This window comes from Oncorhynchus keta, unplaced genomic scaffold, assembly GCF_023373465.1.
Source record: "Oncorhynchus keta strain PuntledgeMale-10-30-2019 unplaced genomic scaffold, Oket_V2 Un_contig_2177_pilon_pilon, whole genome shotgun sequence".
NCBI classification, from domain to species: Eukaryota; Metazoa; Chordata; class Actinopteri; order Salmoniformes; family Salmonidae; genus Oncorhynchus; species Oncorhynchus keta.
Genome location: NW_026282598.1, coordinates 309,629 through 334,715, shown reverse-complemented (window position 1 = coordinate 334,715; position 25,087 = coordinate 309,629). Strand labels below are relative to the sequence as shown.

At 42.2% G+C, this 25,087-nt stretch overlaps 1 protein-coding gene across 1 annotated transcript in view; it reads left to right on the top strand.

Moving 5' to 3' along the window:
• Positions 1-25,087, top strand: part of LOC127921223 (caskin-1-like) — a gene marked incomplete at its 3' end in the record, with an annotated part of 105,987 nt that overhangs the window by 71,544 nt on the left and 9,356 nt on the right. Inside the window, exons 11-15 of the mRNA XM_052504994.1 lie at positions 4,309-4,407; positions 14,253-14,452; positions 14,799-14,900; positions 23,791-23,862; positions 24,953-25,060. Of these exons, the coding sequence (XP_052360954.1) occupies positions 4,309-4,407; positions 14,253-14,452; positions 14,799-14,900; positions 23,791-23,862; positions 24,953-25,060 (581 nt within the window). The remainder of the gene's footprint in view (positions 1-4,308; positions 4,408-14,252; positions 14,453-14,798; positions 14,901-23,790; positions 23,863-24,952; positions 25,061-25,087) is intronic.

The window sequence follows — 25,087 nt, the reverse complement described above, 5'->3', positions numbered from 1 at the left end:
TGTGTAGATGGGGTAAGGTGGGGTTGTATGGTGGTGTGTAGATGGGGTAAGGTGGGGTTGTATGGTGGTGTGTGGGGTAAGGTGGGGTTGTATGGTGGGTGTAGATGGGGTAAGGTGGGGTTGTATGGTGGTGTGTAGATGGGGTAAGGTGGGGTTGTATGGTGGTGTGTAGATGGGGTAAGGTGGGGTTGTATGGTGGTGTGTAGATGGGGTAAGGTGGGGTTGTATGGTGGTGTGTAGATGGGGTAATGGTGGGGTTGTATGGTGGTGTTGTATGATGGGGTAAGGTGGGGTTGGGGTTGTATGGTGGTGTGTAGATGGGGTAAGGTGGGGTTGTATGGTGGTGTGTAGATGGGGTAAGGTGGGGTTGTATGGTGGTGTGTAGATGGGGTAAGGTGGGGTTGTATGGTGGTGTAGATGGGGTAAGGTGGGGTTGTATGGTGGTGTGTAGATGGGGTAAGGTGGGGTTGTATGGTGGTGTGTAGGTGTGGTGGGGTTGTATGGTGGTGTGTAGATGGGGTAAGGTGGGGTAAGGTGTTGTATGGGTGGGGGTTGTATGGTGGGTGGAGATGGGGTAAGGGGTTGGATGGTGGTGTGTAGATGGGGTGGTTGTGGTGGTGTGTAGATGGGGTAAGGTGGGGTTGTATGGTGGTGTGGGGTAAGGTGGGGTTGTATGGTGGGGTTGGGGTATGGTGGTGTGTGATGGGGTAAGGTGGGGTTGTATGGTGGTGTGTAGATGGGGTAAGGTGGGGTTGTATGGTGGTGTGGAGATGGGGTAAGGTGGGGTTGTATGGTGGTGTGTAGATGGGGTAAGGTGGGGTTGTATGGTGGTGTGTAGATGGGGTAAGGTGGGGTTGTATGGTGGTGTGTAGATGGGGTAAGGTGGGGTTGTATGGTGGTGTGTAGGTGGGGTAAGGTGGGGTTGGATGGTGGGGTGGAGATGGGGTAAGGTGGGGTTGTATGGTGGTGTGTAGATGGGGTAAGGTGGGGTTGTATGGTGGTGTGTAGGTGGGGTAAGGTGGGGTTGTATGGTGGTGTGTAGATGGGGTAAGGTGGGGTTGTATGGTGGTGTGGAGATGGGGTAAGGTGGGATTGTATGGTGGTGTGGAGATGGGGTAAGGTGGGGTTGTATGGTGGTGTGTAGATGGGGTAAGGTGGGGTTGTATGGTGGTGTGTAGGTGGGGTAAGGTGGGGTTGTATGGTGGTGTGGAGATGGGGTAAGTTGGGGTTGTATGGTGGTGTGTAGATGGGGTAAGGTGGGGTTGTATGGTGGTGTGGAGATGGGGTAAGGTGGGGTTGTATGGTGGTGTGTAGATGGGGTAAGGTGGGGTTGTATGGTGGTGTGTAGATGGGGTAAGGTGGGGTTGTATGGTGGGGTGGAGATGGGGTAAGGTGGGGTTGCATGGTGGTGTGTAGATGGGGTAAGGTGGGGTTGTATGGTGGTGTGTAGATGGGGTAAGGTGGGGTTGCATGGTGGTGTGGAGATGGGGTAAGGTGGGGTTGTATGGTGGTGTGTAGATGGGGTAAGGTGGGGTTGTATGGTGGTGTGTAGATGGGGTAAGGTAGGGTTGTATGGTGGTGTGTAAATGGGGTAAGGTGGGGTTGTATGGTGGTGTGTCGATGGTATGGTGGTGTGTAGATGGGGTAAGGTGGGGTTGTATGGTGGTGTGTAGATGGGGTAAGGTAGGGTTGTATGGTGGTGTGTCGATGGTATGGTGGTGTGTAGATGGGGTAAGGTGGGGTTGTATGGTGGTGTGTAGATGGGGTAAGGTGGGGTTGTATGGTGGTGTGTAGGTGGGGTTGTATGGTGGTGTGTAGATGGGGTAAGGTGGGGTTGTATGGTGGTGTGGAGATGGGGTAAGGTGGGGTTGGATGGTGGTGTGTAGGTGGGGTTGTATGGTGGTGTGTAGATGGGGTAAGGTGGGGTTGTATGGTGGTGTGTAGATGGGGTAAGGTGGGGTTGTATGGTGGTGTGTCGATGGGGTAAGGTGGGGTTGTATGGTGGTGTGTAGGTGGGGTTGTATGGTGGTGTGTAGATGGGGTAAGGTGGGGCTGGATGGTGGTGTGTAGGTGGGGTTGGATGGTGGTGTGTAGGTGGGGTTGTATGGTGGTGTGTAGGTGGGGTTGGTATGGTGGTGTGTAGGTGGGGTTGGTATGGTGGTGTGTAGATGGGGTAATGTGAGGTTGGATGGTGGTGTGTAGGTGGGGTTGGTATGGTGGTGTGTAGATGGGGTAATGTGAGGTTGGATGGTGGTGTGTAGGTGGGGTTGTATGGTGGTGTGTAGGTGGGTTTGTATGGTGGTGTGTAGATGGGGTAAGGTGGGGTTGCATGGTGGTGTGTAGATGGGGTAAGGTGGGGCGGTATGGTGGTGTGTAGATGGGGTAAGGTGGGGTTGTATGGTGGTGTGTAGATGGGGTAAGGTGGGGTCGTATGGTGGTGTGTAGGTGGGGTAAGGTGGGGTTGTATGGTGGTGTGTCGATGGGGTAAGGTGGGGTGGTATGGTGGTGTGTAGATGGGGTAAGGTGGGGTTGTATGGTGGTGTGTAGATGGGGTAATGTGAGGTTGGATGGTGGTGTGTAGGTGGTGTAAGGTGGGGTTGTATGGTGGTGTGTAGATGGGGTAATGTGAGGTTGGATGGTGGTGTGTAGGTGGTGTAAGGTGGGGTTGTATGGTGGTGTGTAGATGGGGTAAGGTGGGGTTGTATGGTGGTGTGTAGATGGGGTAAGGTGGGGTTGTATGGTGGTGTGTAGATGGGGTAAGGTGGGGTTGTATGGTGGTGTGGAGATGGGGTAAGGTGGGGTTGTATGGTGGTGTGTAGATGGGGTAAGGTGGGGTTGTATGGTGGTGTGTAGACGGGGTAAGGTGGGGTTGTATGGTGGTGTGTAGATGGGGTAAGGTGGGGTGGTATGGTGGGAATAAGCAGGGTAATAAGGGGTAATAGGGGGTAGTGTCAGCAGGGTAATAAGGGGTAGTGTGTCAGCAGGGTAATAAGGGGTAGAGTGTCAGCAGGGTAATAAGGTGTAGTGTGTCAGCAGGGTAATAAGGGGTAGTGTGTCAGCAGGGTAATAAGGGGTAATAAGGGGTTGTGTGTCAGCAGGGTAATAAGGGGTAGTGTGTCAGCAGGGTAATAAGGGGTAGTGTGTCAGCAGGGTAATAAGGGGTAATAAGGGGTAGTGTGTCAGCAGGGTAATATGGGGTAGGTGTCAGCAGGGTAATATGGGGTAGTGTGTCAGCAGGGTAATAAGGGGTAGTGTGTCAGCAGGGTAATAAGGGGTAGTGTGTCAGCAGGGTAATAAGGGGTAGTGTGTCAGCAGGGTAATAAGGGGTAGTGTGTCAGCAGGGTAATAAGGGGTAGTGTGTCAGCAGGGTAATAAGGGGTAGTGTGTCAGCAGGGTAATAAGGGGTAATAAGGGGTAGTGTGTCAGCAGGGTAATAAGGGGTAGTGTGTCAGCAGGGTAATAAGGGGTAGTGTGTCAGCAGGGTAATAAGGGGTAGTGTGTCAGCAGGGTAATAAGGGGTAGTGTGTCAGCAGGGTAATAAGGGGTAGTGTGTCAGCAGGGTAATAAGGGGTAGTGTGTCAGCAGGGTAATAATGGGTAGTGTATCAGCAGGGTAATAAGGGGTAGTGTGTCAGCAGGTTAATAAGGGGTAGTGTGTCAGCAGGGTAATAAGGGGTAGTGTGTCAGCAGGGTAATAAGGGGTAGTGTGTCAGCAGGGTAATAAGGGGTAGAGTGTCAGCAGGGTAATAAGGGGTAGTGTGTCAGCAGGGTAATAAGGGGTAGTGTCAGCAGGGTAATAAGGGGTAGTGTGTCAGCAGGGTAATAAGGGGTAGTGTGTCAGCAGGGTAATAAGGGGTAGTGTGTCAGCAGGGTAATAAGGGGTAGTGTGTCAGCAGGGTAATAAGGGGTAGTGTGTCAGCAGGGTAATAAGGGGTAGTGTGTCAGCAGGGTAATAAGGGGTAGTGTGTCAGCAGGTTAATAAGGGGTAGTGTGTCAGCAGGGTAATAAGGGGTAGTGTGTCAGCAGGGTAATAAGGGGTAGTGTGTCAGCAGGGTAATAAGGGGTAGTGTGTCAGCAGGGTAATAAGGGGTAGTGTGTCAGCAGGGTAATAAGGGGTAGTGTGTCAGCAGGGTAATAAGGGGTAGTGTGTCAGCTGGGTAATAAGGGGTAGTGTGTCAGCAGGGTAATACGGGGTAGCGTGTCAGCAGGTTAAAGTGGTGATGAAGGGGTTGATCGCAGTGTCTTTGTTTGTTTGTGTGTGTGTGTTTGTGTGTGTCCATGTGTTTGTGTGTGTGTTTGGGTGTGTCAGGTTCTCGGGGCTCTGAGTCCAGTCCCCACGGCTCTCCCACACTTGGCCAGCAGGGCGGCTCCAGCGAGGATGTCTGGGTTCTCCGGAAGCCCCTCGCAGGTACGAGGGTGTGTTGTTGTGTTTGTGTATTGGTAGGTGTATTGTGCAGTTGTGTGTGTTATTAATTAATATGGTTAATTAATATAGTTAATATCGTTAATGAATATAGTTAAATAATATAGTTAGTTAATATAGTTAATTAATATAGTTAATTAATATAGTTAATATCGTTAATTAATATAGTTAAATAATATAGTTAGTTAATATAGTTAATATAGTTAATTTATATAGTTAATTAATATAATTAATTAATATAGTTAATATAGTTTCTTAATATAGTTAATTAATATAGTTAATTAATATAGTTAGTTAATATAGTTAATATCGTTCATTAATATAGTTAAATAATATAGTTAGTTAATATAGTTAATATAGTTAATTTATATAGTTAATTAATATAATTAATTAATATAGTTAATATAGTTTCTTAATATAGTTAATTAATATAGTTAATTAACATAGTTAGTTAATATAGTTCATTAATATAGTTAGTTAATATAGTTAGTTAATATAGTTAATATAGTTAGTTAATATAGTTAGTTAATATAGTTAATATAGTTAGTTAATATAGTTAATTAATATAGTTAGTTAATATAGTTAATATAGTTAGTTAATATAGTTAATTAATATAGTTAATTAATATAGTTAATATCGTTAATTAATATAGTTAAATAATATAGTTAGTTAATATAGTTAATATAGTTCATTTATATAGTTAATTAATATAGTTAGTTAATATAGTTAATATCGTTCATTAATATAGTTAAATAATATAGTTAGTTAATATAGTTAATATAGTTAATTTATATAGTTAATTAATATAATTAATTAATATAGTTAATATAGTTTCTTAATATAGTTCATTAATATAGTTAATTAACATAGTTAGTTAATATAGTTCATTAATATAGTTAGTTAATATAGTTAGTTAATATAGTTAATTCATATAGTTAATATAGTTAATTAATATAGTTAATATAGTCATTTACTATTGTTAATTAATATAGTTCATTAATATAGTTCATTAATATAGTTAATATAGTTCATTAATATAGTTAATATAGTTCATTAATATAGTTAATATAGTTCATTAATATAGTTAATATAGTTCATTAATATAGTTCATTAATATAGTTAATTAATATAGTTCATTCATATAGTTAATTAATATAGTTCATTAATATAGTTAGGGGTATAGTTCATTAATATAGTTGATATAATTAATTAATACAGTTCATTAATATAGTTCATATAATTCATTAATATAGTTCATTAATATAGTTAATATAGTTCATTAATACAGTTCATTAATATAGTTCATTAATATAGTTAGGGGTAGTGTGTAGTTAGGGGTATAGTGCATTAATATAGTTAATATAATTCATTTATATAGTTCATTCATATAGTTAATATAGTCAATTAATATAGTCAATTAATATAGTTCATTAATATAGTTCATTGATATAGTTCAGTAATATAGTTAATATAGTTCATTAATATAGTTCATTAATATAGTTCATTAATATAGTTCATTAATATAGTTCAATAATATAGTTCAATAATATAGTTCATTAATATAGTTAATTAATATAGTTAATATAGTTCATTAATATAGTTAATATAGTTATAATAATAATAATATAGTTAATTAATATAGTTCACTAATATAGTTCATTAATATAGTTCATTAATATAGTTAATATAGTTAATTAATATAGTTAATATAGTTCATATAGTTCATATAGTTCATTAATATAGTTAATATAGTTCATTAATATAGTTCACTAATATAGTTCATTAATATAGTTAGGGGTAGTGTGTAGTTAGGGGTATAGTTCATTAATATAGTTAATATAATTCATTAATATAGTTCACTAATATAGTTCATTAATATAGTTAGGGGTAGTGTGTAGTTAGGGGTATAGTTCATTAATATAGTTAATATAATTCATTGATATAGTTCATTTATAAATATAAGTCAATATTTGAACATATGTATAATGGAATATGGTGCCATCAGAAAGTAGTCAAACCCCCTCGACTTATTCCACATATTTTAATTAATTAATATAGTTAGTTAATATAGTTCATTGGATTGAATATGGTGCCATCAGAAAGTAGTCAAACCCCCTCGACTTATTCCACATATTTGTTGTTACAGCCTGAATTCAGAATAAATATGTCTTTTCTCACCCATCTACCCCATAATTACAACATAAAATACAGAAATATCTCATTTACAAATGTGTTCACACAATACTGTGAGTCGTTCTGGGTAAGACCCTGAGTCAATACTGTGAGTCTTTCTGGGTAAGACCCTGAGTCAATACTGTGAGTCTTTCTGGGTAAGACCCTGAGTCAATACTGTGAGTCTTTCTGGGTAAGACCCTGAGTCAATACTGTGAGTCTTTCTGGGTAAGACCCTGAGTCAATACTGTGAGTCTTTCTGGGTAAGACCCTGAGTCAATACTGTGAGTCTTTCTGGGTAAGACCCTGAGTCAATACTGTGAGTCTTTCTGGGTAAGACCCTGAGTCAATACTGTGAGTCTTTCTGGGTAAGACCCTGAGTCAATAGTGTGAGTCTTTCTGGGTAAGACCCTGAGTCAATACTGTGAGTCTTTCTGGGTAAGACCCTGAGTCAATACTGTGAGTCTTTCTGGGTAAGACCCTGAGTCAATACTGTGAGTCGTTCTGGGTAAGACCCTGAGTCAATACTGTGAGTATTTCTGGGTAAGACCCTGAGTCAATACTGTGAGTCTTTCTGGGTAAGATCCTGAGTCAATACTGTGAGTCTTTCTGGGTAAGACCCTGAGTCAATACTGTGAGTCTTTCTGGGTAAGACCCTGAGTCAATACTGTGAGTCGTTCTGGGTAAGACCCCGAGTCAATACTGTGAGTCTTTCTGGGTAAGACCCTGAGTCAATACTGTGAGTCGTTCTGGGTAAGACCCTGAGTCAATACTGTGAGTCTTTCTGGGTAAGACCCTGAGTCAATACTGTGAGTCTTTCTGGGTAAGACCCTGAGTCAATACTGTGAGTCTTTCTGGGTAAGACCCTGAGTCAATACTGTGAGTCTTTCTGGGTAAGACCCTGAGTCAATACTGTGAGTCTTTCTGGGTAAGACCCTGAGTCAATACTGTGAGTCGTTCTGGGTAAGACCCTGAGTCAATACTGTGAGTCTTTCTGGGTAAGACCCTGAGTCAATACTGGTTAGAATCACCTTTGACAGCGATTACAGCTGTGAGTCTCTCTGGGTAAATCTCTAAGAGCTTTGCACACCTGCATTTACAACATCTGCCCATTATTATGGTCAAAATTCTTTAAACTCTGTCAAGTTGGTTGTTGATCATTGCTAGACAACCCATTTTCAAGTCTTGCCATAGATTTTCAAGCAGATTTAAGTCAAAACCTGCAACTCAGGAACATTCACTGTCTTCTTGGTAAGCAACTCTAGTGTAGATTTGGCCTTCTGTTTTAGGCTGTTGTCCTGCTGAAAGGTGAATTCCTCTCCCTTTGTCTGGTGGAAATCAGTCTTAACCATGTGTTCAAAACGAATGGAGGACCAAGGCAATCTTCATATAATTAATTAAAACGCCTTTATTTATTTGTTACCTTGATTTAACCAGGCAAGTCGGTTAAGAACAAATTTTTATTCACAATGACGGCCTACCGGAGGACAGTGGGTTAAATGCCTTGATCAGGGGTAGAATGACAGATTTTTACCTCGTCAGCTCGGGGATTCAATCTTGCAACCTTACGGTTACTGGCCCAATGCTCTAACCACTAGGTTACTGGCCCAATGCTCTAACCACTAGGTTACTGGCCCAATGCTCTAACCACTAGGTTACTGGCCCAAAGCTCTAACCACTAGGTTACTGGCCCAATGCTCTAACCACTAGGTTACTGGCCCAATGCTCTAACCACTAATTACTGGCCCAATGCTCTAACCACTAGGTTACTGGCCCAATGCTCTAACCGCTATGCTACCTGCCTATTTATATGGCATGGTCAATGGAAACCAAGTTTAAAAACTCGTTGCGTTTCGGATACCTGTGCTTAGTTCCATTACGTTTCTTTTTCATCCTGAAAAACTCCCCAGTCCTTAACGATAACAAGCATACCCATAACATGATGCAGCCACCACCTATGCTTGAAAATGTGGAGAGTGAAACTCAGTAATGCATTGTATTATCAGGTTCGAAGGTAAGACCCAGATGCAGACTGTGTCGGAGTAACAATGTTTATTACAGCAACAGGGCAGGCAAACGACAGGTCAAGGCAGGCAGGGGTCGATAACCAGAGTAGTGGGGGAAAGTTACAGGATGGCAAGTAGGCTCAGGGTCGGGTCAAGGGCAAGCAGAGTGGTCAGGCAGGCGGGCTCAGAGACAGGACAGGCAAGTGTCAAAACCAGGAGGACGAGAAAAAGATAGACTGGGGGGGAGCAGGAGCTGAGACAAAAACGCTGGTTGAGTTGACAAACAAGACGAACTGGGAACGGACAAACAGAGAACACAGGTATGAATACCCAGGGGATAATGGGAAAGACAGGACAAAATGTGCTCCAAACACTCTGTATTCAGGACAAAATGTGCTCCAAACACTCTGTATTCAGGACAAAATGTGCTCCAAACACTCTGTATTCAGGACAAAATGTGCTCCAAACACTCTGTATTCAGGACAAAATGTGCTCCAAACACTCTGTATTCAGGACAAAATGTGCTCCAAACACTCTGTATTCAGGACAAAATGTGCTCCAAACACTCTGTATTCAGGACAAAATGTGCTCCAAACACTCTGTATTCAGGACAAAATGTGCTCCAAACACTCTGTATTCAGGACAAAATGTGCTCCAAACACTCTGTATTCAGGACAAAATGTGCTCCAAACACTCTGTATTCAGGACAAAATGTGCTCCAAACACTCTGTATTCAGGACAAAATGTGCTCCAAACACTCTGTATTCAGGACAAAATGTGCTCCAAACACTCTGTATTCAGGACAAAATGTGCTCCAAACACTCTGTATTCAGGACAAAATGTGCTCCAAACACTCTGTATTCAGGACAAAATGTGCTCCAAACACTCTGTATTCAGGACAAAATGTGCTCCAAACACTCTGTATTCAGGACAAAATGTGCTCCAAACACTCTGTATTGTGCTCCAAACACTCTGTATTCAGGACAAAATGTGCTCCAAACACTCTGTATTCAGGACAAAATGTGCTCCAAACACTCTGTATTCAGGACAAAATGTGCTCCAAACACTCTGTATTCAGGACAAAATGTGCTCCAAACACTCTGTATTCAGGACAAAATGTGCTCCAAACACTCTGTATTCAGGACAAAATGTGCTCCAAACACTCTGTATTCAGGACAAAATGTGCTCCAAACACTCTGTATTCAGGACAAAATGTGCTCCAAACACTCTGTATTCAGGACAAAATGTGCTCCAAACACTCTGTATTCAGGACAAAATGTGCTCCAAACACTCTGTATTCAGGACAAAATGTGCTCCAAACACTCTGTATTCAGGACAAAATGTGCTCCAAACACTCTGTATTCAGGACAAAATGTGCTCCAAACACTCTGTATTCAGGACAAAATGTGCTCCAAACACTCTGTATTCAGGACAAAATGTGCTCCAAACACTCTGTATTCAGGACAAAATGTGCTCCAAACACTCTGTATTCAGGACAAAATGTGCTCCAAACACTCTGTATTCAGGACAAAATGTGCTCCAAACACTCTGTATTCAGGACAAAATGTGCTCCAAACACTCTGTATTCAGGACAAAATGTGCTCCAAACACTCTGTATTCAGGACAAAATGTGCTCCAAACACTCTGTATTCAGGACAAAATGTGCTCCAAACACTCTGTATTCAGGACAAAATGTGCTCCAAACACTCTGTATTCAGGACAAAATGTGCTCCAAACACTCTGTATTCAGGACAAAATGTGCTCCAAACACTCTGTATTCAGGACAAAATGTGCTCCAAACACTCTGTATTCAGGACAAAATGTGCTCCAAACACTCTGTATTCAGGACAAAATGTGCTCCAAACACTCTGTATTCAGGACAAAATGTGCTCCAAACACTCTGTATTCAGGACAAAATGTGCTCCAAACACTCTGTATTCAGGACAAAATGTGCTCCAAACACTCTGTATTCAGGACAAAATGTGCTCCAAACACTCTGTATTCAGGACAAAATGTGCTCCAAACACTCTGTATTCAGGACAAAATGTGCTCCAAACACTCTGTATTCAGGACAAAATGTGCTCCAAACACTCTGTATTCAGGACAAAATGTGCTCCAAACACTCTGTATTCAGGACAAAATGTGCTCCAAACACTCTGTATTCAGGACAAAATGTGCTCCAAACACTCTGTATTCAGGACAAAATGTGCTCCAAACACTCTGTATTCAGGACAAAATGTGCTCCAAACACTCTGTATTCAGGACAAAATGTGCTCCAAACACTCTGTATTCAGGACAAAATGTGCTCCAAACACTCTGTATTCAGGACAAAATGTGCTCCAAACACTCTGTATTCAGGACAAAATGTGCTCCAAACACTCTGTATTCAGGACAAAATGTGCTCCAAACACTCTGTATTCAGGACAAAATGTGCTCCAAACACTCTGTATTCAGGACAAAATGTGCTCCAAACACTCTGTATTCAGGACAAAATGTGCTCCAAACACTCTGTATTCAGGACAAAATGTGCTCCAAACACTCTGTATTCAGGACAAAATGTGCTCCAAACACTCTGTATTCAGGACAAAATGTGCTCCAAACACTCTGTATTCAGGACAAAATGTGCTCCAAACACTCTGTATTCAGGACAAAATGTGCTCCAAACACTCTGTATTCAGGACAAAATGTGCTCCAAACACTCTGTATTCAGGACAAAATGTGCTCCAAACACTCTGTATTCAGGACAAAATGTGCTCCAAACACTCTGTATTCAGGACAAAATGTGCTCCAAACACTCTGTATTCAGGACAAAATGTGCTCCAAACACTCTGTATTCAGGACAAAATGTGCTCCAAACACTCTGTATTCAGGACAAAATGTGCTCCAAACACTCTGTATTCAGGACAAAATGTGCTCCAAACACTCTGTATTCAGGACAAAATGTGCTCCAAACACTCTGTATTCAGGACAAAATGTGCTCCAAACACTCTGTATTCAGGACAAAATGTGCTCCAAACACTCTGTATTCAGGACAAAATGTGCTCCAAACACTCTGTATTCAGGACAAAATGTGCTCCAAACACTCTGTATTCAGGACAAAATGTGCTCCAAACATTCAGGACAAAATGTCTGTATTCAGGACAAAATGTGCTCCAAACACTCTGTATTCAGGACAAAATGTGCTCCAAACACTCTGTATTCAGGACAAAATGTGCTCCAAACACTCTGTATTCAGGACAAAATGTGCTCCAAACACTCTGTATTCAGGACAAAATGTGCTCCAAACACTCTGTATTCAGGACAAAATGTGCTCCAAACACTCTGTATTCAGGACAAAATGTGCTCCAAACACTCTGTATTCAGGACAAATGTGCTCCAAACACTCTGTATTCAGGACAAAATGTTCCAAACACTCTGTATTCAGGACAAAATGTGCTCCAAACACTCTGTATTCAGGACAAAATTGCTCCAAACACTCTGTATTCAGGACAAAATGTGCTAAACACTCTGTATTCAGGACAAAATGTGCTCCAAACACTCTGTATTCAGGACAAAATGTGCTCCAAACACTCTGTATTCAGGACAAAATGTGCTCCAAACACTCTGTATTCAGGACAAAATGTGCTCCAAACACTCTGTATTCAGGACAAAATGTGCTCCAAACACTCTGTATTCAGGACAAAATGTGCTCCAAACACTCTGTATTCAGGACAAAATGTGCTCCAAACACTCTGTATTCAGGACAAAATGTGCTCCAAACACTCTGTATTCAGGAAGGACAAAATGTGCTCCAAACACTCTGTATTCAGGACACTCTGTATTCAGGAAACAAAAATGTGCTCCAAACACTCTGTATTCAGGACAAAATGTGCTCCAAACACTCTGTATTCAGGACAAAATGTGCTCCAAACACTCTGTATTCAGGACAAAATGTGCTCCAAACACTCTGTATTCAGGACAAAATGTGCTCCAAACACTCTGTATTCAGGACAAAATGTGCTCCAAACACTCTGTATTCAGGACAAAATGTGCTCCAAACACTCTGTATTCAGGACAAAATGTGCTCCAAACACTCTGTATTCAGGACAAAATGTGCTCCAGTATTCAGGACAAAATGTGCTCCAAACACTCTGTATTCAGGACAAAATGTGCTCCAAACACTCTGTATTCAGGACAAAATGTGCTCCAAACACTCTGTATTCAGGACAAAATGTGCTCCAAACACTCTGTATTCAGGACAAAATGTGCTCCAAACACTCTGTATTCAGGACAAAATGTGCTCCAAACACTCTGTATTCAGGACAAAATGTGCTCCAAACACTCTGTATTCAGGACAAAATGTGCTCCAAACACTCTGTATTCAGGACAAAATGTGCTCCAAACACTCTGTATTCAGGACAAAATGTGCTCCAAACACTCTGTATTCAGGACAAAATGTGCTCCAAACACTCTGTATTCAGGACAAAATGTGCTCCAAACACTCTGTATTCAGGACAAAAACACTCTGTATTCAGGACAAAATTGCTCCAAACACTCTGTATTCAGGACAAAATGTGCTCCAAACACTCTGTATTCAGGACAAAATGTGCTCCAAACACTCTGTATTCAGGACAAAATGTGCTCCAAACACTCTGTATTCAGGACAAAATGTGCTCCAAACACTCTGTATTCAGGACAAAATGTGCTCCAAACACTCTGTATTCAGGACAAAATGAGAATTTCCTTGCCACATTTTTTTTCAGTATTACTTTAGTGCTTCCTGTTTAAACAGGATGCATATTTTGGAATGTTTTTTTAAATTTTGTACAGGCTTCTGTCTTTTCACTCTGTCAATCAGGTTAGTATTGTGGAGTAACTACAATGTTGTTGACCCATCCTCAGTTTTCTATCACTGTAACTGTTTTATAGTCACCATTGGCCTCATGATGAAATCCCTGAGCGGTTTCCTTCCCCTCCGGCAACTGAGTTAGGAAGGACGCCTGTATCTTTATAGTGACTGGGTGTATTGATACACCATCCAAAATGTAATTAATACCATGCTCAAAGGGATATTCAATGTCTGCTTTTTTTGGGGTGTCGCGGGGGGGGGGGGCTTTACTTGGCTCATTGCGCTCTAGCGACTCCTTGTGGCGGGCCAGGTGCTTGCAGGCTGACTCCAGTCGTCAGTTGAACAGTGTTTCCTCCTTCTGTGTTAAGTGGGCGGGTGCTAAGAAGCGCGGTTTGGCGGGTCATGTTTCAGAGGACGCGTGACTCGACCTTCGCTTCTCCAGAGCCTGCGATGAGTGATGAGAAAATATCACAATTGGGAGGAAAAGGGGGTAAAAAAAAAAAGATGTACAAAAATGATGTAATTTAATTTAATTTCCATTTAAAATTCAGGCTGAAACAAAACAAAATGTGGAGGGAGGGGTGTGATACTTTCTGAAGGCTCTGTATTTCTGTGCCTGCGTGCATAATAGATGACGTTGATCATAGCATTATTACTATCAGAAATAAGAGAGGTCCTAGAATAGAACCATGAGGAACACCACATTCTATCTATCTATTCCTAGAATATAACCCTGAGGAACACCACATTATATCTAAACCTGCGTGTGTGTGTGTGTGCGTGCATGCGTGCGTGTGTGTATGTACATTTGTGGATGTGTGTAGGTGGTGACCGTAGCAGCAGTGTGGGTAGTCTGGGTAGCGTTCGTTCCCTCGGCAGCGTCCAGAGTTCTGGAAATACACAACACGCCCTGAATACGCCTCCTCCGCCTGTCACAGCACACGCTACTAACACGCCAGCTAGCAGCCTGAACACACACGGCCTCAACGCTCCCGGGCTCCACGCGCAGTCGGAGGGAGTCAAGGTGGGTGTCCGTCTTCCTCTGATTGACAGAGGAACTAAGCCTGTCTCTGGTGTGTGTTTCAGGCTTGTGTGTGTGTGTGTGTTTCAGGATGTGTGTGTGTGTGTGTGTGTGTTTCAGGAGTGTGTGTGTTTTTCAGGTGTGTGTGTGTGTGTGGTTTGTGTGTGTGTGTGTGTTTCAGGTGTGTGTTTGTGTGTGTGTGTTTCAGGAGTGTGTGTGTGTGTTTCAGGAGTGTGTGTGTGTGTTTCAGGAGTGTGTGTGTTTCAGGAGTGTGTTTGTGCTAACTTGTTCTTCAATTCTGATTCACAGATTGACTAAAGCTCTTGTGCATGTGTGTGTTTATGTTTAGCTCCTAGCCACGGTGATGTCCCAGTCAATAAAGGCTAAGGAGCATCTGTTGGAGCAGTCCAAGTCTGTGGAGCAGGCAGCAGGTACCCAGAATAATATTACTGTAATATTAATAACAACTATAATAATAGTAACAGGACCAGTCCAAGTCTGTGGAGCAGGCAGCAGGTACCCAGAATAATATTACTGTAATATTAATAACAACTATAATAATAGTAACAGGACCAGTCCAAGTCTGTGGAGCAGGCAGCAGGTACCCAGAATAATATTACTGTAATATTAATAACAACTATAATAATAGTAACAGGACCAGTCCAGGTCTGTGGAGCAGGCAGCAGGTACCCAGAATAATATTACTGTAATATTAATAACAACTATAATAATAGTAACAGGACCAGTCCAAGTCTGTGGAGCAGGCAGCAGGTACCCAGAATAATATTACTGTAATATTAATAACAACTATAATAATAGTAACAGGACCAGTCCAAGTCTGTGGAGCAGGCAGCAGGTACCCAGAATAATATTACTGTAATATTAATAACAACTATAATAATAGTAACAGGACCAGTCCAAGTCTGTGGAGCAGGCAGCAGGTACCCAGAATAATATTACTGTAATATTAATAACAACTATAATAATAGTAACAGGACCAGTCCAAGTCTGTGGAGCAGGCAGCAGGTACCCAGAATAATATTACTGTAATATTAATAACAACTATAATAATAGTAACAGGACCAGTCCAGGTCTGTGGAGCAGGCAGCAGATACCCAGAATAATATTACTGTAATATTAATAACAACTATAATAATAGTAACAGGACCAGTCCAGGTCTGTGGAGCAGGCAGCAGGTACCCAGAATAATATTACTGTAATATTAATAACAACTATAATAATAGTAACAGGACCAGTCCAGGTCTGTGGAGCAGGCAGCAGGTACCCAGAATAATATTACTGTAATATTAATAACAACTATAATAATAGTAACAGGACCAGTCCAAGTCTGTGGAGCAGGCAGCAGGTACCCAGAATAATATTACTGTAATATTAATAACAACTATAATAATAGTAACAGGACCAGTCCAAGTCTGTGGAGCAGGCAGCAGGTACCCAGAATAATATTACTGTAATATTAATAACAACTATAATAATAGTAACAGGACCAGTCCAGGTCTGTGGAGCAGGCAGCAGGTACCCAGAATAATATTACTGTAATATTAATAACAACTATAATAATAGTAACAGGACCAGTCCAGGTCTGTGGAGCAGGCAGCAGGTACCCAGAATAATATTACTGTAATATTAATAACAACTATAATAATAGTAACAGGACCAGTCCAGGTCTGTGGAGCAGGCAGCAGGTACCCAGAATAATATTACTGTAATATTAATAACAACTATAATAATAGTAACAGGACCAGTCCAAGTCTGTGGAGCAGGCAGCAGGTACCCAGAATAATATTACTGTAATATTAATAACAACTATAATAATAGTAACAGGACCAGTCCAGTCTGTGGAGCAGGCAGCAGGTACCCAGAATAATATTACTGTAATATTAATAACAACTATAATAATAGTAACAGGACCAGTCCAAGTCTGTGGAGCAGGCAGCAGGTACCCAGAATAATATTACTGTAATATTAATAACAACTATAATAATAGTAACAGGACCAGTCCAGGTCTGTGGAGCAGGCAGCAGGTACCCAGAATAATATTACTGTAATATTAATAACAACTATAATAATAGTAACAGGACCAGTCCAAGTCTGTGGAGCAGGCAGCAGGTACCCAGAATAATATTACTGTAATATTAATAACAACTATAATAATAGTAACAGGACCAGTCCAAGTCTGTGGAGCAGGCAGCAGGTACCCAGAATAATATTACTGTAATATTAATAACAACTATAATAATAGTAACAGGACCAGTCCAGGTCTGTGGAGCAGGCAGCAGGTACCCAGAATAATATTACTGTAATATTAATAACAACTATAATAATAGTAACAGGACCAGTCCAAGTCTGTGGAGCAGGCAGCAGGTACCCAGAATAATATTACTGTAATATTAATAACAACTATAATAATAGTAACAGGACCAGTCCAAGTCTGTGGAGCAGGCAGCAGGTACCCAGATTATAATATTACTGTAATATTAATAACAACTATAACAATATAATAATAGTAACAGGACCAGTCCAAGTCTGTGGAGCAGGCAGCAGGTACCCAGAATAATATTACTGTAATATTAATAACAACTATAATAATAGTAACAGGACCAGTCCAAGTCTGTGGAGCAGGGAGCAGGTACCCAGAATAATATTACTGTAATATTAATAACAACTATAATAATAGTAACAGGACCAGTCCAGGTCTGTGGAGCAGGCAGCAGGTACCCAGAATAATATTACTGTAATATTAATAACAACTATAATAATAGTAACAGGACCAGTCCAGGTCTGTGGAGCAGGCAGCAGGTACCCAGAATAATATTACTGTAATATTAATAACAACTATAATAATAGTAACAGGACCAGTCCAGGTCTGTGGAGCAGGCAGCAGGTACCCAGAATAATATTACTGTAATATTAATAACAACTATAATAATAGTAACAGGACCAGTCCAGTCTGTGGAGCAGGCAGCAGGTACCCAGAATAATATTACTGTAATATTAATAACAACTATAATAATAGTAACAGGACCAGTCCAGGTCTGTGGAGCAGGCAGCAGGTACCCAGAATAATATTACTGTAATAATAATAACAACTATAATAATAGTAACAGGACCAGTCCAGGTCTGTGGAGCAGGCAGCAGGTACCCAGAATAATATTACTGTAATATTAATAACAACTATAATAATAGTAACAGGACCAGTCCAACTGTGGAGCAGGCAGCAGGTACCCAGAATAATATTACTGTAATATTAATAACAACTATAATAATAGTAACAGGACCAGTCCAAGTCTGTGGAGCAGGCAGCAGGTACCCAGAATAATATTACAGTAATATTAATAACAACTATAATAATAGTAACAGGACCAGTCCAAGTCTGTGGAGCAGGCAGCAGGTACCCAGAATAATATTACTGTAATATTAATAACAACTATAATAATAGTAACAGGACCAGTCCAACTGTGGAGCAGGCAGCAGGTACCCAGAATAATATTACTGTAATATTAATAACAACTATAATAATAGTAACAGGACCAGTCCAGGTCTGTGGAGCAGGCAGCAGGTACCCAGAATAATATTACTGTAATATTAATAACAACTATAATAATAGTAACAGGACCAGTCCAACTGTGGAGAGGCAGGACACCGGTACCCAGAATAATATAACTGTAATATTAATAACAACTAACAATAATAGTAACAGGACCAGTCCAATAAGTCTGTGGAGCACCCAGCAGGTACCCAGAATAATATTACTGTAATAAGAATCAACTATAATAATAGTAACAGGACCAGTCCAAGTCTAACAATAAGAGCAGGTACACCGAATAATATTACTGTAATATTAATAACTAACAAATAAGAGTAACAGGACACCAGTCTGTTAACACCCCAGAATAATATTAGGACCAGTCTGTAATATTAATAACAACTAAATAATAGTAACAGGACCAGACCAAGTCTGTGGAGCACCCAGCAGGTACCCAGAATAATATTACTGTAATATTAATAACAACTATAATAACAATAAGAGGACCAGTCAAGTCTGTGGAGCACCAGCAGGTACCCAGAATAATATTACTGTAATATTAATAACAACTATAATAATAGTAACAGGACCAGTCCAGGTCTGTGGAGCAGGCAGCAGGTACCCAGAATAATATTACTGTAATATTAATAACAATAAATAATAGTAACAGGACCAGTCCAAGTCTGTGGAGCAGGCAGCAGGTACCCAGAATAATATTACTGTAATATTAATAACAACTATAATAATAGTAACAGGACCAGTCCGGTCTGTGGAGCAGGCAGCAGGTACCCAGAATAATATTACTGTAATATTAATAACAACTATAATAATAGTAACAGGACCAGTCCAGGTCTGTGGAGCAGGCACAGGTACCCCCTAATAATAACAATAAGAGAGTCAGGACTGTCTGACTTTCTAACAATGTCTGACTATCTGACTGACTGGACTGACTGACTGACTGGCTGGCTGAACAACTAAGACTGACTGGCTGGCTGACTGGACACCTGACTGGCTGGCTGAACACCCTGGCTAACAATAAGAGAGGCTGGCTGACACCGTGGTTAACACCCTACTCTAACAATAAGAGAGTCAGGACACCGTGGTTAACACCCCTACTGATGACTGACTGACTGTCTAACAATGACTGACTGACTGACTGTCTACTCTAACTGACTGACTGACTAACTGACTGTCTAACAACTGAGAGAGTGACTGACACCGACTGGTCTGACTGACACCTGACTGACTGACTCTAACAACTGACTGAACTGACTGACTCTACTGACAGGACACTGACTGACTGTCTAACACCCCTGACTCTAACAATAAGAGAGTCAGGACACTGTCTGACTGACTGTTAACACCTGACTGACTGACTCTAACAACTGACTGAGAGACTGACACCGTGACTGTCTGACAGACACCGACACCCCTACTCTAACAATGACTGTCTGACTACTGTCTGACAATAAGACTGACTACTCTGACTGACTGACTGACTGTGTTTCCCTTAGCTCTAACAATCCAGAGAGTCCTCCTCAAGAACACCGTGGTTAACACCCCTACTCTAACAATGTCAGGAACTGACTGACTGACTGACACTGTCTGACTGTCTAACTGACTGTCTGTGTGTCTTTAGCTACTGCAATAAGAGTCCATCTGGTTGTCCGTGGTTAACAAGAACAGCCCCTTTGACTGACTGACTGACACTGATAAGAGAGTCAGGACACTGACTGGTCTGACACCCCTACTCTAACAATAAGAGAGACAGACTGTCACCCCTAAACAATGACTGACCGTGAACACCTGACTGACTAAGAGAGTCTGACACCAACTACTGTCTAACTGAGACTGACACCGTGTCTGACACCCCTACTCTAACAATAAGACAGACACCGTGGTTAACACCCCTGACTGTCTGAACTGTCTAACTAACTGAGACTGACACCGTGACTGACTGTCTAACTGACTGTCTGTGTTAACTACTGCTAAGAGTCCATCTGGTTGTCCTCTAAGAACAACGCTAAGGCAGAGTCAGATGTGACACCTGTGGTTAAACACCCCTACTCTAACAATAAGAGAGTCAGTGTGTGTGCCTGTTTGTGTGAGAGTTTGTGACACCGTGGTGTGTGTTTATTGTTTCACATCTAACAATAAGAGCGTGGACACCGTGTGCCTGTTTGTGTGTGAGTTTGAGTGTGTGGTGTGTGTGTGTGTGTAACAATAAGAGAGACAGGACACCGTGGTTGTCTCACAAGAGGCAGATGTGAATGTGAGTCAGGACACCGTGGTTAACACCCCTGTGTGTGTGTGTAAGAGAGTGTGGACACCGTGTTAACCCCTGTGTGTGTGTGTGTTGCTGTTCGCTGGATATTTGTTCTCAGGACGTATCACAGAGGAAGCCGTGGTTAACACCCCTACTCTAACAATAAGAGAGTCAGGACACCGTGGTTAACACCCCTACTCTAACAATAAGAGAGTCAGGACACTGTGGTTAACACCCCTACTCTAACAATAAGAGAGTCAGGACACCGTGGTTAACACCCCTACTCTAACAATAAGAGAGTCAGGACACCGTGGTTAACACCCCCTACTCTAACAATAAGAGAGTCAGGACACCGTGGTTAACACCCCTACTCTAACAATAAGAGAGTCAGGACACCGTGGTTAACACCCCTACTCTAACAATAAGAGAGTCAGGACACCGTGGTTAACACCCCTACTCTAACAATAAGAGAGTCAGGACACCGTGGTTAACACCCCTACTCTAACAATAAGAGAGTCAGGACACCGTGGTTAACACCCCTACTCTAACAATAAGAGAGACAGGACACCGTGGTTAACACCCCTACTCTAACAATAAGAGAGTCAGGACACCGTGGTTAACACCCCTACTCTAACAATAAGAGAGTCAGGACACCGTGGTTAACACCCCTACTCTAACAATAAGAGAGTCAGGACACCGTGGTTAACACCCCTACTCTAACAATAAGAGAGTCAGGACACCGTGGTTAACACCCCTACTCTAACAATAAGAGAGTCAGGACACCGTGGTTAACACCCCTACTCTAACAATAAGAGAGACAGGACACCGTGGTTAACACCCCTACTCTAACAATAAGAGAGTCAGGACACCGTGGTTAACACCCCTACTCTAACAATAAGAGAGACAGGACACCGTGGTTAACACCCCTACTCTAACAATAAGAGAGTCAGGACACCGGGTTAACACCCCTACTCTAACAATAAGAGAGACAGGACACCGTGGTTAACACCCCTACTCTAACAATAAGAGAGTCAGGACACCGTGGTTAACACCCCTACTCTAACAATAAGAGAGTCAGGACACCGTGGTTAACACCCCCTACTCTAACAATAAGAGAGACAGGACACCGTGGTTAACACCCCTACTCTAACAATAAGAGAGTCAGGACACCGTGGTTAACACCCCTACTCTAACAATAAGAGAGTCAGGACACCGTGGTTAACACCCCCTACTCTAACAATAAGAGAGACAGGACACCGTGGTTAACACCCCTACTCTAACAATAAGAGAGTCAGGACACCGTGGTTAACACCCCTACTCTAACAATAAGAGAGTCAGGACACCGTGGTTAACACCCCTACTCTAACAATAAGAGAGTCAGGACACCGTGGTTAACACCCCTACTCTAACAATAAGAGAGTCAGGACACCGTGGTTAACACCCCTACTCTAACAATAAGAGAGTCAGGACACCGTGGTTAACACCCCTACTCTAACAATAAGAGAGTCAGGACACCGTGGTTAACACCCCTACTCTAACAATAAGAGAGACAGGACACCGTGGTTAACACCCCTACTCTAACAATAAGAGAGTCAGGACACCGTGGTTAACACCCCTACTCTAACAATAAGAGAGTCAGGACACCGTGGTTAACACCCCTACTCTAACAATAAGAGAGTCAGGACACCGTGGTTAACACCCCCTACTCTAACAATAAGAGAGTCAGGACACCGTGGTTAACACCCCTACTCTAACAATAAGAGAGTCAGGACACCGGGGTTAACACCCCTACTCTAACAATAAGAGAGACAGGACACCGTGGTTAACACCCCTACTCTAACAATAAGAGAGACAGGACACCGTGGGAGAGACAGGACACCGTTAACACCCCTACTCTAACAATAAGAGAGTCAGGACACCGTGGTTAACACCCCTACTCTAACAATAAGAGAGACAGGACACCGTGGTTAACACCCCTACTCTAACAATAAGAGAGTCAGGACACCGTGGTTAACACCCCTACTCTAACAATAAGAGAGTCAGGACACCGTGGTTAACACCCCTACTCTAACAATAAGAGAGTCAGGACACCGTGGTTAACACCCCTACTCTAACAATAAGAGAGTCAGGACACCGTGGTTAACACCCCTACTCTAACAATAAGAGAGTCAGGACACCGTGGTTAACACCCCTACTCTAACAATAAGAGAGTCAGGACACCGTGGTTAACACCCCTACTCTAACAATAAGAGAGACAGGACACCGTGGTTAACACCCCTACTCTAACAATAAGAGAGTCAGGACACCGTGGTTAACACCCCTACTCTAACAATAAGAGAGACAGGACACCGTGGTTAACACCCCTACTCTAACAATAAGAGAGTCAGGACACCGTGGTTAACACCCCTACTCTAACAATAAGAGAGACAGGACACCGTGGTTAACACCCCTACTCTAACAATAAGAGAGTCAGGACACCGTGGTTAACACCCCTACTCTAACAATAAGAGAGACAGGACACCGTGGTTAACACCCCTACTCTAACAATAAGAGAGTCAGGACACCGTGGTTAACACCCCTACTCTAACAATAAGAGAGTCAGGACACCGTGGTTAACACCCCTACTCTAACAATAAGAGAGTCAGGACACCGTGGTTAACACCCCTACTCTAACAATAAGAGAGTCAGGACACCGTGGTTAACACCCCTACTCTAACAATAAGAGAGTCAGGACACCGTGGTTAACACCCTCTACTCTAACAATAAGAGAGACAGGAAGAGCCATGGGATCTTTAGGACACCCGTTTGACGTCCCATCAGAAAGATGTAGTTAGATGCAATGACTGTAAAAAGAATGGACAAAGTCAACAATCATGTGACCCCATTCATTCCTATGGGAAGAGTCAGTAACGTATTTGAAGAGACAGGACACCGTGGTTAACACCCCTACTCTAACAATAAGAGTCACAGGGTTTTTCCACTTCCTGAACTGGAGTCTCATGGATACAGAACATGTGCAGTTAGTCCTCATTCAGTAAGTGACCCCTCTCATTGAGTAACTCAAGTTGAAGGCCGACCAGCAAGCTGCCATTAGCAACTACATTTACCCTTACAACTTATTCTGTGTACAATTTCTTAATAACCGGTTCAAGGACATACTTCTGGTGTATTAGAAGCAATATTTGGTACCGTGATAATTTTTAAAAAATGAAGATTGCCATTTTTCCGTTCACTATATTTGGGGATAGTGTTTTCTACTAACAAGGCCTGCAATACTGCGGTCGGGCTTGAACCTCCGTGGCTTCAACGAGAGGGGGCAGTTGTTCTCCCCCTGGTTAGATGGCATCTCTACTGCCCCCTGGGGGTACAGGATGTCAGTCTAACCCTAACGACCAATCGCTGAGCTGAGCTGTGTCACCTGACCTCACAGAGACATACAGAGCCTCTGGACTCCCTCCTCCCTCCCTCACCCTGTTCTAGAACTCTGGTATCTATGTTCTAGAGCTCTGAGAATATTCTGTGTTCTAGAACGATGAGAGTGTTCGGCTGAAGAGCTCTGAGAATGCTGATAGTTCTAGTCTTCAGTGTGTGTTCTACAATGTAGAGCTGAGTGTGTGTTCTACAGTGTAGAGCTGAGTGTGTGTTCTACAGTGTAGAGCTGAGTGTGTGTTCTACAGTGTAGAGCTGAGTGTGTGTTCTACAGTGTAGAGCTGAGTGTGTGTTCTACAGTGTAGAGCTGAGTGTGTGTTCTACAGTGTAGAGCTGAGTGTGTGTTCTAGAGCTGAGTATGTGTTCTATAGTGTAGAGCTGAGTGTGTGTTCTAGAGTTGAGTATGTGTTCTATAGTGTAGAGCTGAGTATGTGTTCTATAGTGTAGAGCTGAGTGTGTGTTCTACAGTGTAGAGCTGAGTGTGTGTTCTAGAGCTGAGTATGTGTTCTATAGTGTTCTAGAGCTGAGTGTGTGTTCTATAGTGTTCTAGAGCTAAATGTGTGTTCTATAGTTGAGTGTGTGTTCTACAGTGTAGAGTTGAGTGTGTGTTCTACAGTGTAGAGCTGAGTGTGTGTTCTACAGTGTAGAGCTGAGTGTGTGTTCTACAGTGTAGAGCTGAGTGTGTGTTCTAGTGTAGAGCTGAGTGTGTGTTCTAGAGCTGAGTATGTGTTCTATAGTGTTCTAGAGCTGAGTGTGTGTTCTAGAGTGTTCTAGAGCTAAATGTGTGTTCTATAGTTGAGTGTGTGTTCTACAGTGTAGAGTTGAGTGTGTGTTCTACAGTGTTCTAGAGCTGAGTGTGTATTCTACAGTGTTCTAGAGCAGAGTGTGTGTTCTACAGTGTAGAGCTGTGTGTGTTCTATAGTGTTCTAGAGCTGAGTGTGTGTTCTAGATTGTTCTAGAGCTGAGTGTGTGTTCTACAGTGTTCTAGATCTGAGTGTGTGTTCTACAGTGTTCTAGACCTGAGTGTGTGTTCTACAGTGTTCTAGAGCTGAGTGTGTGTTCTACAGTGTAGAGCTGTGTGTGTTCTAGATTGTTCTAGAGCTGTGTGTGTGTTCTAGAGCTGAGTGTTTGTTCTACAGTGTAGAGCTGTGTGTGTTCTAGATTGTTCTAGAGCTGTGTGTGTGTTCTAGAGCTGAGTGTTTGTTCTACAGTGTAGAGCTGAGTGTATGTTCTAGAACAATGAGAGTGTTCTGTGTTCTAGAGTGAGGCAGTAGTGACCTGGTTGACTGAGTGTCAGCTGCAGTTCTACACCACTCACCTCCTCAGCGCTGGCTATGACCTAGACACCATAGGCCACATGACCCCCGAGGTAAGATGACCTCTGACCCCTACACCA